Source organism: Pagrus major, chromosome 16 (genome assembly GCF_040436345.1).
Source record: "Pagrus major chromosome 16, Pma_NU_1.0".
In the NCBI taxonomy this organism is placed as follows: Eukaryota; Metazoa; Chordata; class Actinopteri; order Spariformes; family Sparidae; genus Pagrus; species Pagrus major.
This window is the reverse complement of record NC_133230.1, coordinates 3,667,597-3,681,864: the sequence shown is the minus strand read 5'-3', so window position 1 is coordinate 3,681,864 and position 14,268 is coordinate 3,667,597. Positions and strand designations below refer to the sequence as shown.

At 44.9% G+C, this 14,268-nt stretch overlaps 1 protein-coding gene across 1 annotated transcript in view; it reads left to right on the top strand.

Annotated features, from left to right (window-relative positions):
• The window catches only part of fgfr3 (fibroblast growth factor receptor 3), a 63,920-nt gene that overhangs the window by 23,712 nt on the left and 25,940 nt on the right, over positions 1–14,268 (top strand). Inside the window, exons 3-4 of the mRNA XM_073483367.1 lie at positions 3,365–3,418; positions 12,780–12,949. Of these exons, the coding sequence (XP_073339468.1) occupies positions 3,365–3,418; positions 12,780–12,949 (224 nt within the window). The remainder of the gene's footprint in view (positions 1–3,364; positions 3,419–12,779; positions 12,950–14,268) is intronic.

The window sequence follows — 14,268 nt, the reverse complement described above, 5'->3', positions numbered from 1 at the left end:
ACGCTAATTGTTAAAGATACTTGAGTCAGCAGCAGAGCTCCAATGCAAACAGACACTCTGGCTGCACCGTGTAGAGCTCTCTCCGAAAAAGTCAACCTGCTTCGGCTTTTTTTCTGTCTTTCCGTTTGACAGACAACCGAGAATCAAAAGTATTTTCTGTGAATAAACACAGTGGAGCACTTACAGCCGCGACGTCTCGACATGACAGCTTTTCATAACGGCTGGAAGGGGAAAAAAAGCAGTGAAAACTTAAAGCTCAGGAGCAAAAAGGTCTATTATTTTTCTCCTCCTGTTCGGTTTCAGCTCCTGGATAGCTGCCTGCCAAAGCTGCACACACACACACACACACTTACACACACACTTACACACAGAACCGCACCGGCCCAGACTTCCACCGGCCAAGTTTCACACAGATTTCCCTCCTGATGCACAGTCAAAGGTGGAATTCATTATCGTATGAGGGGGATGAGTAAAGTCTTAAACAAGTGTGTGATGCAAACAGAGCTCTGATAGGAATTCAGGAGGGTGTGTGTGTGTGTGTGTGTGTGTGTGTGTGTGTGTGTGTGTGTGTGTGTGTGTGTGTGTGTGTGTGTCGGGGTGGGGGGGGTCAGGAGGCAGCGAGCAGTAGCTTTAAAGACTGGCGGCTCCCCCCCCCCCCCGTAAAACTCATGGACACCAGCTGAGCCTGTTATTGACAACTAATTAGAAAGCAATTAGCTCGAAACATTTCATCATTGAAAACAGATGGGGTGGCAAGAAATGAGAGAGTTCGCTCCCTCTCAACTCACCCCCCACCTCCTCAAACACACACACACACACACACACACACACACGCACAGACATTGATGCATGTGTTTGGCTGCAAGCCGGGCGAGAAAATGGCCTTTTTTCAGAGCTGATCAGAGGTGGACAGCTTCTCCTCCTGGACTCACAGATCATCTCCAGACTGCCGGAGGACACATGCAAACACTCTCCCCACATCACTGATTCAAAATGAAGAAAACATCCATCTTTTCCAAGTCATGTTCTGCTTTAAAACTCGCCCATCGAGGTGGAATAACTGCATTTGCTTCCATCTCGGGAGAGAAAACATTCATCGCAGCCCGTTGTCAAGACATTTCAAATCATTTTAAAGCTCAGTACATGTTTGAATTACTCTGTGAATCAGACTTTTTGACAGTATGTGGCGGCAATATCCTGTTCTCCTCCCTCCACTCTAAACACAGACTCTCAGCTCCATCTAAAGCACACATGGACTATTGTGTTTTTCCTCAAATATTTGAGTAAGGTGTCAGATATTTAGCAGCGGTATCAGATTTAGCACCTGGACGGCGTCCAGACGGCTCGTACTGTACACACACACCCGCTACACATGTCAGAACCGAGAGGCTGTAATGTGAGGGGGATGAAAGAAGTTATTAGCAACATGAAATGTATGAAAATTGTGTTTAAAGGTTTTATAAATGCAACATGAATATCTGGAGGGTGATCAGAGGACTTCTTGTAGACCAGAACTAGTGAAATATGTTGGTTATAGATCAGTTTTAACAAAAACAAACAGTATGATAATTGTTTCCAAATTTACTGAGACTCATTAAACTGTCTTCGGCATCAGTCGACACTTGATCAGAGGATCCATTGTTTCAAGTTGAGTCTTGTTTTCTACCATCCTTACTTTTGTTGGAGCAGCAGACTGCAAAAAATGAAATAAAGTAAAGATTGTGATGATTTAAGACTTCAACTGTACCCTCTTGCAATCAGGACATTTTTATTGCATTTGTCTGTTTCCATATCCAAGAAATGTTTTCTTAAGCTAATACGATAAATCTGGAGTTGTTGGAAACGTATCTGATCGTCTTGATTGACTGATGGACTCTAGATAGTGATGTTTCATATTTATGAATGAAGTTATTCGCAGAAACAGACGGTAACAAGCTGAACTGTAAAAGTTGTAATCTTACCCAAATCAGATCTTGTTAACTTTTGCCATGTTCGATGTGCTGCGGCACCTGGAAATCAGATGGATGGTGGATTTTTGGTTCTTGGACTGAAATATCTCAACAACTTAAACTTAATTTATGACTGATTACCTGCAAAACGAAAACCATTCCCACCTGCCTCAACTGTCATCAGCATGCTTAGCATTTAGCTCGAGTGCAGCCTTACAGAGTTGCTGGCGTTGCTGTAGACTCCCAGGGTGCATTAGGGCGAGGCTGGTCAAAGTAGTAGTAGCGTGCATGGCGGGAAGATAAACTTTCCTATCGATATAATACAAAACATGTGAGTGACAGCGATGACAATGTAAGAGATAATGAGACATGCTAACAATACTAACTGCAACAGTTGCTAGCCTACATTTAGCTAGGACTGCACGTCGTCCAGCCCAGTCTGAGTGACGCTACTTCTCTCTGGTGTCATTAGCTTCAGTAATCACTCACTGACAGTCGCCTCAATCCAGACTGTAATGTGAGTAAAATGAGCTCCTCGCCGCTGAGCTGCTGCACCGCGTTAGCAGAGCGGAGTCGAATAATAGCAACTACAACCTGCTAGTCAGGAGTTTCAGGAGCAGTTTGAGCTCAGCGCGGTTGTTGAGGTAACAGCTGGCTCTCATTAACCAGACCTGCGGAGCTGAACCAGAACACGCCAAGGTCACATCGAAAAATAATTACAACAACGCCGCCGTGAAAATGTGTGATACGGCGAATCTAAACAGTCCTATCTGCTGCTGGAGAATAATTAGGGCCTAGATGTCGCCTGACACGCTAACTGTTAGCAAGAGTTAGTGTGTGTTGCACAGATAGAGTTGTTGTTGTAGGCTGTGTGTGTGTGTGTGTGTGTGTGTGTGTGTGTGTGTGTGTGTGTGTGTGTGTGTGTGTGTGTGTGTGTGTGTGTGCACGTGGCAGCACTAATGACCCTCTCATTTTTAACATCTGTGGAAATGTTTTGGTTGCAATATGCGAGCGAGCCGCCACGCTACAGAGAACTGTGGACTCATTCATGAGTTTCTTCAATGAGCAGAGTCGGTTTCAATATGCATTCATGCACATGCCAGCGTGTGTGTGTGTGTGTGTGTGTGTCTGTGTGTGTACATTTGTCTAATCGTGTTTGCGAACACACACCATTTAAGCTGCACCGGGCGTTTAACATGCACAGAATTCCAGCTTTGTGTTGTTTTTTCTCTCTTTATTTGTCGTGCATGAAATAATTAACTCGACAGGCTTTCCAAATGTGATTTCAGTGTTTATCTGATGGTCAACAGTTCAAGTGGTTTAAACAATAAAGACACTGTATTCAAATGAAGAAGTCGTCCAGATGAATGGCTGCAGATTTACTAACTCCACTACGTTTGTGTTTCCTTTCTTAGATTCTCTGTCGTCTGGTGATGATGAAGATTATGACGAAGATCCAGAAGATGCAGGTAATGGAAATGGTGAATTCTCAATTACTACTTTTTGACTACCATTATTTTTTTGTTTGGTGTCAATAACTCAATATCTTAGAGCCTTTTCTGCTTAAAGAGCGCACGATGAACAACCTTGTATGAAACTAGCATCCTTTCAAAGCCTTAATTTCAGCTTTTTGTTGACTATTCTTTCAAAATTCAACACTTCTGAGCAGAGATCAAAGCGTCGGGAGTCTCACCACTTAAACATGAAGCATTCATGTGTTCTCACCTCAAAAATACAACCTGACTTCCATTAAGGCGGCGTGAACTGCGTCGTTAAGCTTAATGTGCAGCACCTGCCTCGCGCTGCTGCGTGAAGCTGGGAGTGAAGCTGCTGTGAATGTGTTTATAGTAACGAAGGTAAAACTTCTACTACAGCTTTGTTTCCCCTTTGATTGCAGAAAGATTCACGGCTAAGGCAACAAAACGATGCAAGCTGCAAGTGGATCGATTCACTGAACTAATCACAACCGTTTCGTTAGTCCGGGTTATGATGACAAAGGCAAAACAGTTACATGCAGGAGCGCCCAAACTTTTTCCCTTTGTGGGCCAAGAATGAAACTTAATGATGGGCCACGGGCAAAAACAGGCACTTATTTATATTGTGTTGTCAAGATTGACTGACTTCCTGTGCAGAGTGTCAGCCCGGCTGCCTCTGGTGTTGCTGCTGTAACCCTGAATTATTAGCAAACTTAATCACATGATGACAAGCGAGAGCAAAGTCTTTACTTCGGCCCGTTTGTGGAACAGAAATGTTTTCTTCAATTTGTTGATGTCAACAGTTAATCTGCGTTTCAGTGTTTGGACTCATTTCACTCGTCGCTGTGATGAAAGATTCTGTCTGCAGGAGCAGCAGGATTGCTTAGAAAGGAGCTTTTTATTGGCAATTACGTGACTTTTATTGGATTTATGCGACTGATTAGCAGTTTTCTATCTGTAATTGGAATTGTACGGCTCTCATAAGCGCTCACTGTCTCGCTGTGCTCACATTTAAAGCTTCTCCCCAGAGCACCAAACTCAACGCCACTATCGCACAGATCAAAAGCCGCTGCTTCTCCGGCGGGTAACATCCCCTCTCCCAGCGCTCTGTGGCGATGTGAGCTGTTTTGGCATTCGCAGAGGAGTTCAGGTGCAGGTGAACAAAGAGCGATGAGGGATGGCTTCTGCCAGCTGCGTGCGCTTAACACGCTCTGTTCTGTCAGCTAGCATCACTCCGGGGAGACGGAAAGCGTCTCCGCCCCCTCGGCGAGCTCTCGACCAGCCAGACGCCACGCTGTGCTGCTTTTGTTGTGAGCGTACGACGGGAGAAGGTGAGGCGCAAACAGTCGGAGAGAGACGACAGAAGGAGGAAGAGATGATGGGATACACATGAAGCGAGGGAGACAGTAGAGAGTCAGGAGCTGAGGATCCTACAGAAAGGGAGTTGAATGGAGAGATTACAGTTACCAAGGGTTACATACTGTTCAAAGAGTGCTACCACAAGTACTCTGGTGCATTGGTTTTTAGCTAGATGCACCTAATGAACTGGCAACTGAGTGTATTCATATCCTGACACCTCTTTCTACCATCAAAATAAACCAAAAGAGCCCAAAAAATGCATAAAAAATAGTTTTTAGTGAGGAAAAGGTTATTTCCACTTAAGTGTTTAAGCTTTCTGTTGATGCAGAAGGTGTGAAAAGTTCACGGGAGCTTCTGCTTTTTCCATCTCGCTGTAAGAAAGAAGAAATCTGTATGTTAATGAGGCAGTTGTTGCTGATGACAGCATGCAGACGGAGCGCCGACAGCGACAAAAACAAGGAACAACTGTTAGTAAAGCTGCAGCTTGGAAAAACAAGAGTACAGTCCAGCTGCGGATCAATAATCACCTCATCATTTATCTGATAACTCTTATTTTATGACTTCAAAATGAACAATAATGGTTATTATTGAAACACAGGAATGTCTGTATGACTTTCAGCATTTAATCCCTGCATTCTGCTCGTTTGTATATTGCAGGATTAAAAATGTAATCTAGCTTTATATTCATACAGCACTCCCTTTTTTTTCCTTAAGGCATTTAGCTGATGCTCTTATCTGAGAGAGAGATTACAGAAGAAAAGCAGCAGAATAAGCCGGAGAGTAACTCTGCAGAAAGCTTCCTGTTGCTGTCTTTGTGCTGTGGATAAGCTTAACACCTGCACTGTAAAAACCTGAATGTGTTTGAATGCGGCGCTGAAAAGCCTCGAGTGTTTTCTAAACGGGCCGAAGTGGCAGCGGCAGCTTACAGGAGACATCCTGAATGCCGGTAAATAGCCTCAGACTGCCAGACTTAATCTCTGGATGTAAGTCTACCTCATGACATACGAGGCTCCGATTTCCTGGCCAAAAGGAGAGGGATTAGCCCAGAAACGTTAAACCCCTATCGCTGCTTAATGTCCGCTAAGCCACCGCTAATTAGCCGGGCTGTAGCAGGAAGGAAGCCATGTGACGAGCCACACAGCCAGACGGAGAGTCCCCGTCGGTGAGCGGAAAGAGCGTCCACGTCCACACGCAGAGAGGACGATAACAGAGAGATGTGGAGATGGTGAAAGAGTCGGGGCCGTTAATGAGGGAGAGGGGAGGGAAAACATTTGCTGATTGACGGCGAGACGGAGAAGATGGCAGAGAAGAGAAGATGTGAGGAGTTGAGTCACTCCGAGCTGCTGTAGCAGCCAGCTGACTGACAGACAGACAGACAGACAGACAGGCTGCTGCAGTCATGAGCTCATTCTCCACCAGCCTCCAGGACTCTCTCAGCTGTCTCCCAAGGCCTTCTGGGAAAAGGCAGAGAAGATAGGCGCCTGCCCAGCAGCCACAATTATTCCTGTGGCGACCAACGCTGCACACAAACTTTTATTATTATCGACCAGTTTGTACGAGTGACACCAGATTTGTGTCTGTCACCGCAGCGTCTTTCCAGTTTTACACTCAGATCTCAGGCCTCGCCGTCCACACGTACACGGATACTTCTGAAAACTGGGTTTGACCATAAAAAAGACGAGTTTTTAGCACCGTTTCAGAAATATTATCCATCCAACACACCTGAAAACACATATGAACACTATGAACAATCTTAACTTTCGCTTACTTTTACTTTTAGTCTCTGTTATACATGTTCAGGGTACCAGGGCGAGAGAGAGAGATGTGAGATATCTCAAAAACCTGTTACAGACACAAAAAGAGTCTCTGAGTATCTCCATCCATGCAAAAAGGTCAATTTCAAGTGACCTAAAATGCAGTTTGGTGTGTGTACAAAAGGCCAAAACGCATAGAAACCATAGGTTTTTAGAAATATCCGTGTACGTGTGTGTGTGTGTGTGTGCTAAATGCAGAAATATCATATTATGTTGCCAAGAAAGGTAAAGAAAATCATCTTTTCATTGCAAATAATTGTAAACAGAAATATTAACACAAAATTCCTTGAATCAAGGTTGCATCATCTTGAAATTTTGGAAAGAAACAGCGGTGAAAGTGTTGCACACTGAGTGAGTAACATCATCAGGTTTGAGAGATGCAGTCGTAATGGAAAATATTTCACTGGTTTGGACCAAATGTCCGGAACTTCCTCCCCCTTGACCACTCAGAATATGTTTCAAAATGAGAAAACCTCACTCTTAAAAGATGCAACGACTTTCAACACCGTGCAGATCTGACAGAGTAAATAAAAGGTCAGAGATAGAGCCGTGACCGCCCTCACACGATGAGTTATTAAAGTGGCTACTTTTTGCAGTGTGGAAAGCGGTGCACACACTCAGAGGCTGTGTGTAGTGAAAGGCCAGTGTGTGTGTGTGTGTGTGTGTGTGTGTTGGGGGGGGGGAGGAATGTTAACAGAGCCTAATCTGTGCTGTGCTGTGCTCCTGAGCTATGCAGCCTCCTTGTTTACCCTGGCAGGAGAGCAGAGAGCCGGACGCCGGGCCACGCTACGCTGCTCCGCGGCCGCCATTCCTCCGACTCTGTTTGCCTTGAGTCCCTGCAGGCCCTCCGGGGCAGCGTGCCTTCAAAGAGCCCCAGTGTAATCTGTAATGAAATCTGCCTGTGTGCTCGCAGGCGTCAGCGAGGGCAAATTATACAATTACACAATTAGACCTCCCCTCCTCCTCCTCCTCCTCCTCCTCCTTTTCCCCAGATCGGTGTCTGAGCGCTGAAGGGCCTTGTGCCGTGGCGATCGGCACCGCAGTGTGTCCTGCTCCGGCTAATTGCTGTTGCGCCGAAGTCGGGCCGACACACAGCCACAGTCACGCTCCTCTGACCCGCAACACGGAGCCGGGAGTCAGAGGGAAAAGTGAACAGAGAGCTGCGGGGGTTGTGTGTAGGAGTGTGACGGCGATGCTCAGTCCAAATACAAAGAAAAGTGTAATCACACTCGGCACTCAGACGGTGCGTACCCCTGCCAAGGCTGCACAGTCGTCTAAACGTGTTATTTTAGTGATAGAAAGTATTTAGAGCATTTTAATCTGCATCTGGATCTGCATCAAAATACACACAGTGGCAGACAATCATTGGATTCATGCGCCAGTTTTCCTTCCTTTGAGTAAGAGCAGTGAGTAGTTCATGAGAAAATATCGAAAACCTTTTAAAATAACAGAAAGCAACAAGAAAATAAATCATTAGGGAAACTCCTGGATCGCCACCAAAACGTAATCACGTCTTCTCTCGGCCGAACTTTCCACCAAATCACATTGAAATTTGTCACAATTTTAAGACTAAAGTGGGTGAAAATATCAAACTCTGAAGCAGATACTGATGTGATCTTGTCCAAACTTTGAAAGGGAAAAAAAAGGAAAATCTAAGCGATATTTAAGCAGCAGCAGATGTTGTAAAGTGTGAAGAACGTTTGCTTGAAAACCTAAAATATATAACCTGATTTGTGTATTCGCTGTCAACCCATTTGTACAACTCGGTGAATCCAAACCTGGCAGTAATCCTCAGTAAATGCATCTTATGAATATGTGAGTTCCTGCACAGACTCCTCCTGCTGACCGACCTCTCCCTGCTGGCGCTCAGCAGATTTCTGTTATCGAATGTAAGCCAAACAAACAGCAACAACAGGAGAGTATTTTTAGGCTCCCCTCCTCACTTAACCTCCGCAGCTGACAGGTGTAACCAAGAGAAGATGTTATGGTAAACCACTTTCCACTACAGTGCCTGCATATCCGTGCAGGGCAGGGTTATCTGCAGACCCCCCCCAGTCCCTGTGGGGGTTTGAGGGGTATCTGCCACGGTCTCCCCTCCACCCTCCTCCACCCTCCACCTCCCGCTCCCCTCTGCTGAGGAAATACCATCCAGCCAATTAGACACGGGATGGGATTCCTGCGTGTTGCTGAGCATACAGAGCAAAGACGCCACTGTAAATCAAACACAGGCTGAAATACAAATATCGACTTCTGTTTCTGGATTTGAAAGAGGCTGAATTTTTTAACTTTAAGTGTCTGTATCAGTTTCGTTTGTCTCATTTTTAGAGAATAAGAAAGAAAAATCTTGGCTGTGTACTTTTTTACTACAATACTGACCAAAATAAAGGAAATCCCCACTTCATTAAATAATAATTACCTATTTTCATTTGGTATAAACGTCTTGTTTACTTCGAATTTTCTATTTCTTAAAGAAATCAAAGAAAATAAAGGTGAAATTTTCATTATATCAAAGTTTCGATTGTGGTTTCTCTTCGTCTTTGATTACCTGAAGCGTATTATGAGCTATGCATCCATGACAGGATGTTGTTTACTGTTAAAAGGAGCAGTTCACCCAAATATGGAAATTCAGCATTCTCCTAAACAAGCGAACTAGCCGGGTTTTAAAACGGAAACAACAGAAAAAAACTAATAAAATGGCGAAGACGTGTTTTACACCCTCACCGGACGTGGTCGGCAGCTAGCAGTGGAGATTTGTCCTCCATAATGTAAATAAATAACATAAATAAGTCTTTTCAAATCAACCTTTGCACGGTGGTGAGTAGATAATGACTGAATTATTACTTTTGGCCAATAAATTGTGTATTTCTGGACACAATAAACCATCTTTACCAGAAAAACCAGATAAAGAAGACGTCACAGCACCGCCCACTCAGTGTGATTGACAGGCGATCTCGTGCAGAAACATAGCAGATAGCACTTCGGCGCTAAAGGTCGGCGAGTAAACCCAGTGTGTTTTTGGGACAACACCATGGAGACGAGACGGGAACCCCGGCTCTACAGAATCCACACATGCGTCTATTTTGGGTTTAAAAAACGTCATTGTGGCTGAAGGATCAGCAGCAGCAGGAGGAGGAGGAGGAGGAGGAGGAGGAAGGTGTTTTCAGGCCCAGATGAGTTCAGGAGCAGCAGCAGCAGCAGGAGGAGGAGGAGGAGGAGGAGGAGGAGGAGGAGGAGGAGGAGGAGGAGGAGGAGGGAGGGAGGACCACACATCAGGAAAGAGACTGTTTAAAAACTCAGTGTGTGTTTCTCTTTGACCGAGTGTGTGTGTGGCTGATTACGATGCCAAGAAAACAATGTGTTCAGACTCCTTGGAGGGTTGTCCCGCGCTGCGCCGACTGTCGCTCCAAATACGCCGAGACGGAGGAGACACGGAGTGGAGAGAAGTAATGAAATCTAACAGATATTTCCCTTTTAAGGTGGAGGCGGTTTGTGTGCGCCGTTTGCACGTGGAGAGCGTTTGTCTTAGCGAGCTGGGGAGTCTCTAACTCGAGCAGGGAGCTGTTCAGCCGCTCCATTAGAGTCCGTAAACACACACAAACACACACCGAGGTCTAAAGCCTGTTCAATACAGTGAAGTAACGCTCTGTTTGTTTGCTTTATAAGAAGAAGCGTCTTTAATCACTGAACTTCTCTCTCTCAGTCTGGTTGTAATTACTCTGTGAAGCCGGAGCCAGAGTTTGATGGCGGCAGCCAAAGAAGATGTGTGTCAGAAATGTATCAGAAGAGCCCAGACGTGATTATAAACAGACTCACAAACACATGAGGTGGATTAGAGACAATCACAGACAGGTGATGCTTTAATGGCGACACCTCTCTGATTGACTGATCACATCTCTTAAGTTGTCCCGATGACATGAAAAGCTGCTCGTGTCATGACGCACCAGGCCGAAGGTCAATGTCAGGGCTGTCGGTTAGCGTCTGTGGCTCTATTTTTAGCAGAGCGTCCCACATCATTAGCACTAGTCGGCCCTTTTTCGGCGGCTTTCAGCAAGTTGAGTCTTTGGTGGAGCCCGTTGGCGAGACAAATCACTCATTTGCGAATAAGTGCAAAGAGAAGTGGAAAAAGAAAGGGGAAAGCCTCTTGAGCCTGTCGCTGTAGTTTTGATGATTTCACCCTTTCTTGTGTCAGAAATAGCTTTAAAAACACGTTGTGTATCTGCAGTCATGAGTCCTCCGGTTTCCCCTTCTTGAATGACGATTACAGACTACGAGCCGCCTCGTGGTTTGGAAAGTTATTACAGAATATAGGCAGCTAGTTGGCCGTCAGCTGGAGTCTTTGTGGTGCATTCAAGTGCGACTGTATGGCCAAGCAAAGGCATCATGAAGGCGATGCAACAGTGGCAGCCAGTGTTGTGAAAAGTAGCCAAAAGTAGGTGAGCAAAGTGAAGAAATAGTGGTAAATTACTATTTTGGTAAAAGTAAAAGTCACCCATACAAATAGTATCTGATATTAAATGTGCTTAAGTATCAACAGTACAAGTACAAGTAAAAGTAAATAATAGATAAAAGATATGTATAGTAAGTATTTACACTTCTAAATTGTAGTTGAGTGGAAGTATAAAGTAGCAGAAAATGGAAATACTCAAGTAAAGTACCTCAGAATTGTACTAAGTACAGTACTTGAGTAAATTTACTTAGTTACCTTCCATGACTGGTCACAGTTAGTTCTTTGATGTCGTTTTCGTGTGTTGGCCTGAAGACCTGAGAGACTTTTAGCATTTAGACTCAGAGGAACAAACAGCGACACCTCTCTGATTCACCTCAGCTGTCTGTTGTCTATCGATTATCTTCACTCAATGATTAAGTCTATAAAAAGTCCAAAAATGACAAAAGAAATCAGAATTTGTGGAGCGCAAAGTCCAGAACCCAAAAGCTCCTCATGTAATGCCATAAACTGCAAAGAAAAGCAGCAAATCTTCAAATTTATAAAGCTGGAACCAGCAAATATTTGACATTTTTAACTTAAAAAATGATCAAATCAAAATAGTCTACAACTTTTCTTCTTTCAATCGACTGATCGACTAATCATTGCAACAAGCCCACGTGTTGTGTTGCTCGAGGGTGAAGCCTGAGTCCGATGGCACTCACGCTAACACACACACACAAGCGCAGACATTGAGATGGTAATTAGCTCCTCTCTCTCCTCCTGCATTTAGAAAGTAAAAGAGACATCTGATGACCGGTCAGCCACCTCCCCTGCCTTTGTCCTCACACACACACACACACACACAGACGTATAAAGAAAGTGAGTGAGCCATGCCTCAGTGCTCTCCCCCTCCACACCCACACAGCCTGAACAATAGGTCTCTCTGACTCGCTCCACTGTCTTTGTCCGCCGTCTTCTCAATACAACTCAATAAATCGCCCTGACAGGTTTCCAAACTCTCAGGATCGGACGATTCAAATGAACTCCGGCATTGTTATCGAAGGGGGGGAGAAGATGATGAGCGTTGTTTGGCCCTCGTGACGCTTCACGCACCCATTTTATGTCCTTTCAACATCCGTCAAACAGTGTTTTACACCGTTAACTGTATCTCCCAGGACGGAGCGGTTTGGGCTTGACACTGGAGAGAGATGTGTGCAGGTACTGTGTGTTGTTTACCAGAGCGGTGAGGGAAGACCTCCAGGGAAACCACAACCACACATCTGCTCTGGCAAACTACATAACTCGTACAAGATGGACCAATTTGAAGACAGGGCAGAAGAGCAGATCTCCCCATCTGTGCAATATTCTAGCAATTACAAAAACATGGTACAATGAAATCCTGCAGGGTCTTCCCAAAAAAATTTCTGTGATCTATGAACACAGCAGAAAAATGGACAAATCAGAGATCAGAAAGGTAAAGAAAAGTGGTACATCACAGCAGAACAGGTCAGATTCAAGTCACAAACATGAGGACTTGAGATCCAAATCATAAAAAACCTAAACATATAGTTTACTTGCACTGATTTTAAAGAAATGGAGACTTGACTTGGATGTCTCGAATAACTCGATACTTGAGAGTTATACTAGAGACCCTTCAGCGCTGCATATAACTATCCATTAAATGTCATATCTTAATAGAGTGTATGTTTTGTTTCCCACGACTGACGCAGCATCCTGTTTTGTGTTTCACCAACAGAAGCTCCATATTGGACCAGACCCGACCGGATGGACAAGAAGCTCTTGGCCGTTCCCGCCGCCAACACCGTCAAGTTCCGCTGTGCGGCGGCCGGGAACCCGATGCCGACCATCCACTGGCTGAAGAATGGCAAAGAGTTCAAGGGAGAGCAGAGGATGGGAGGCATCAAGGTGAGAGCCTTTCAAACGTGTTATCAAATAAAGATTAAAGATTCAAATCCCGCCTGGAGGAGGCGATGCTCTGCTCCTCCTTCAGCTCTCCATCAAAGTGCCTTTTAGCAAGGCATTTTAATCCCACTGGGGCTGCTGTGTGTCCGTCAGTAGATCAGTGTGAGCGTTGCGATGCTCCCTGGTGTGAATTTTCTATAACTGGAAGAGTGTGAAGAAGAGTGTTGAAAGTGCGCTCATGCTCGGTGAATCTTCTCACGGTAAATAAAGGTCGGGGAAAGTCACCTCAGGGTCGGACGCCCCCCAGCAGGACTCGGGGGCCGCTCTAAGCCGATCGGAAATAAATTTAGAGGGTCGTGCTGCTGTGCTGAAAACCGAACGGTCCACAGATACAGTACGTGCTCGCGTGATAGCTCAGCGTTGACAGTAATGCAGTGCAGCAAACAGCTGTTGTGCTCAGTTTTGTCATCGGATTCACTCTAAACACTGAGCGCTCATGTGGAATGGCACTGCTTAAAGTAACAGGGCTTTGGTTTACTTTTGTGTTTCCTTTAACGGCCCCGGAGCTGTAGGATTAAAAGACAAACTCGGTGTGTTAAGGACATCGGAATTCAAACAGTCAAAACGTGTGTTTTGGTTCAAAATAAACTCAAAACTTCATGACGTCTAAATACGAAGATTTTTGCCCCCGAGATGTAAATTCCTCCTCCTCTCCACCCCTTTCTGTCCTCAGCCTGTCTTCAGAAAGTTCAGTTTCACTGCAAAACCTTGGTGACACTCAGTCTTTATGATAGTGGACAGTTGACGAGGCGCTTTGTTGCTTTAAAACTGACTTCGTTCTGACGTTTTCAAACCTTAAGTTTGCTAACAAAGTGTATTTAACAGTTTTATTGCTCATGAATTAAACGTTATTTCTTCTGTCAAACATCAGGCTACATAATATCATCATGCTGAATAAATATAGCAGAAATTGCAATCTGTAATGAAGACAATTAGCAGAAAAGGAGGCGGTTGTTTTGTTTTCTGTGGCATCTTCTGACTGGAGCAGAGTAAACATGTGTCGGGCTGCTGGAGAGGCAGTGAGAGACGCTCTCTCCCCAGTGGAGGCTCTGGCATTTAAAGAGTTAAATGTAATGAGATCCTGCAGCTATTAACAGTTTACAAAGATCTCCAACATCTGCTCCCAGCAGACCAACAGCAGTTGTCTCCCTCCCTCTGTCCCCACTCTCACACACACACACACACACACACACCTGTCACCAGGCCTCAGGCTCCCCGACAGCAACTCTTAGCGTCTTCGGCGTGCATGATAAAGTTTGTGG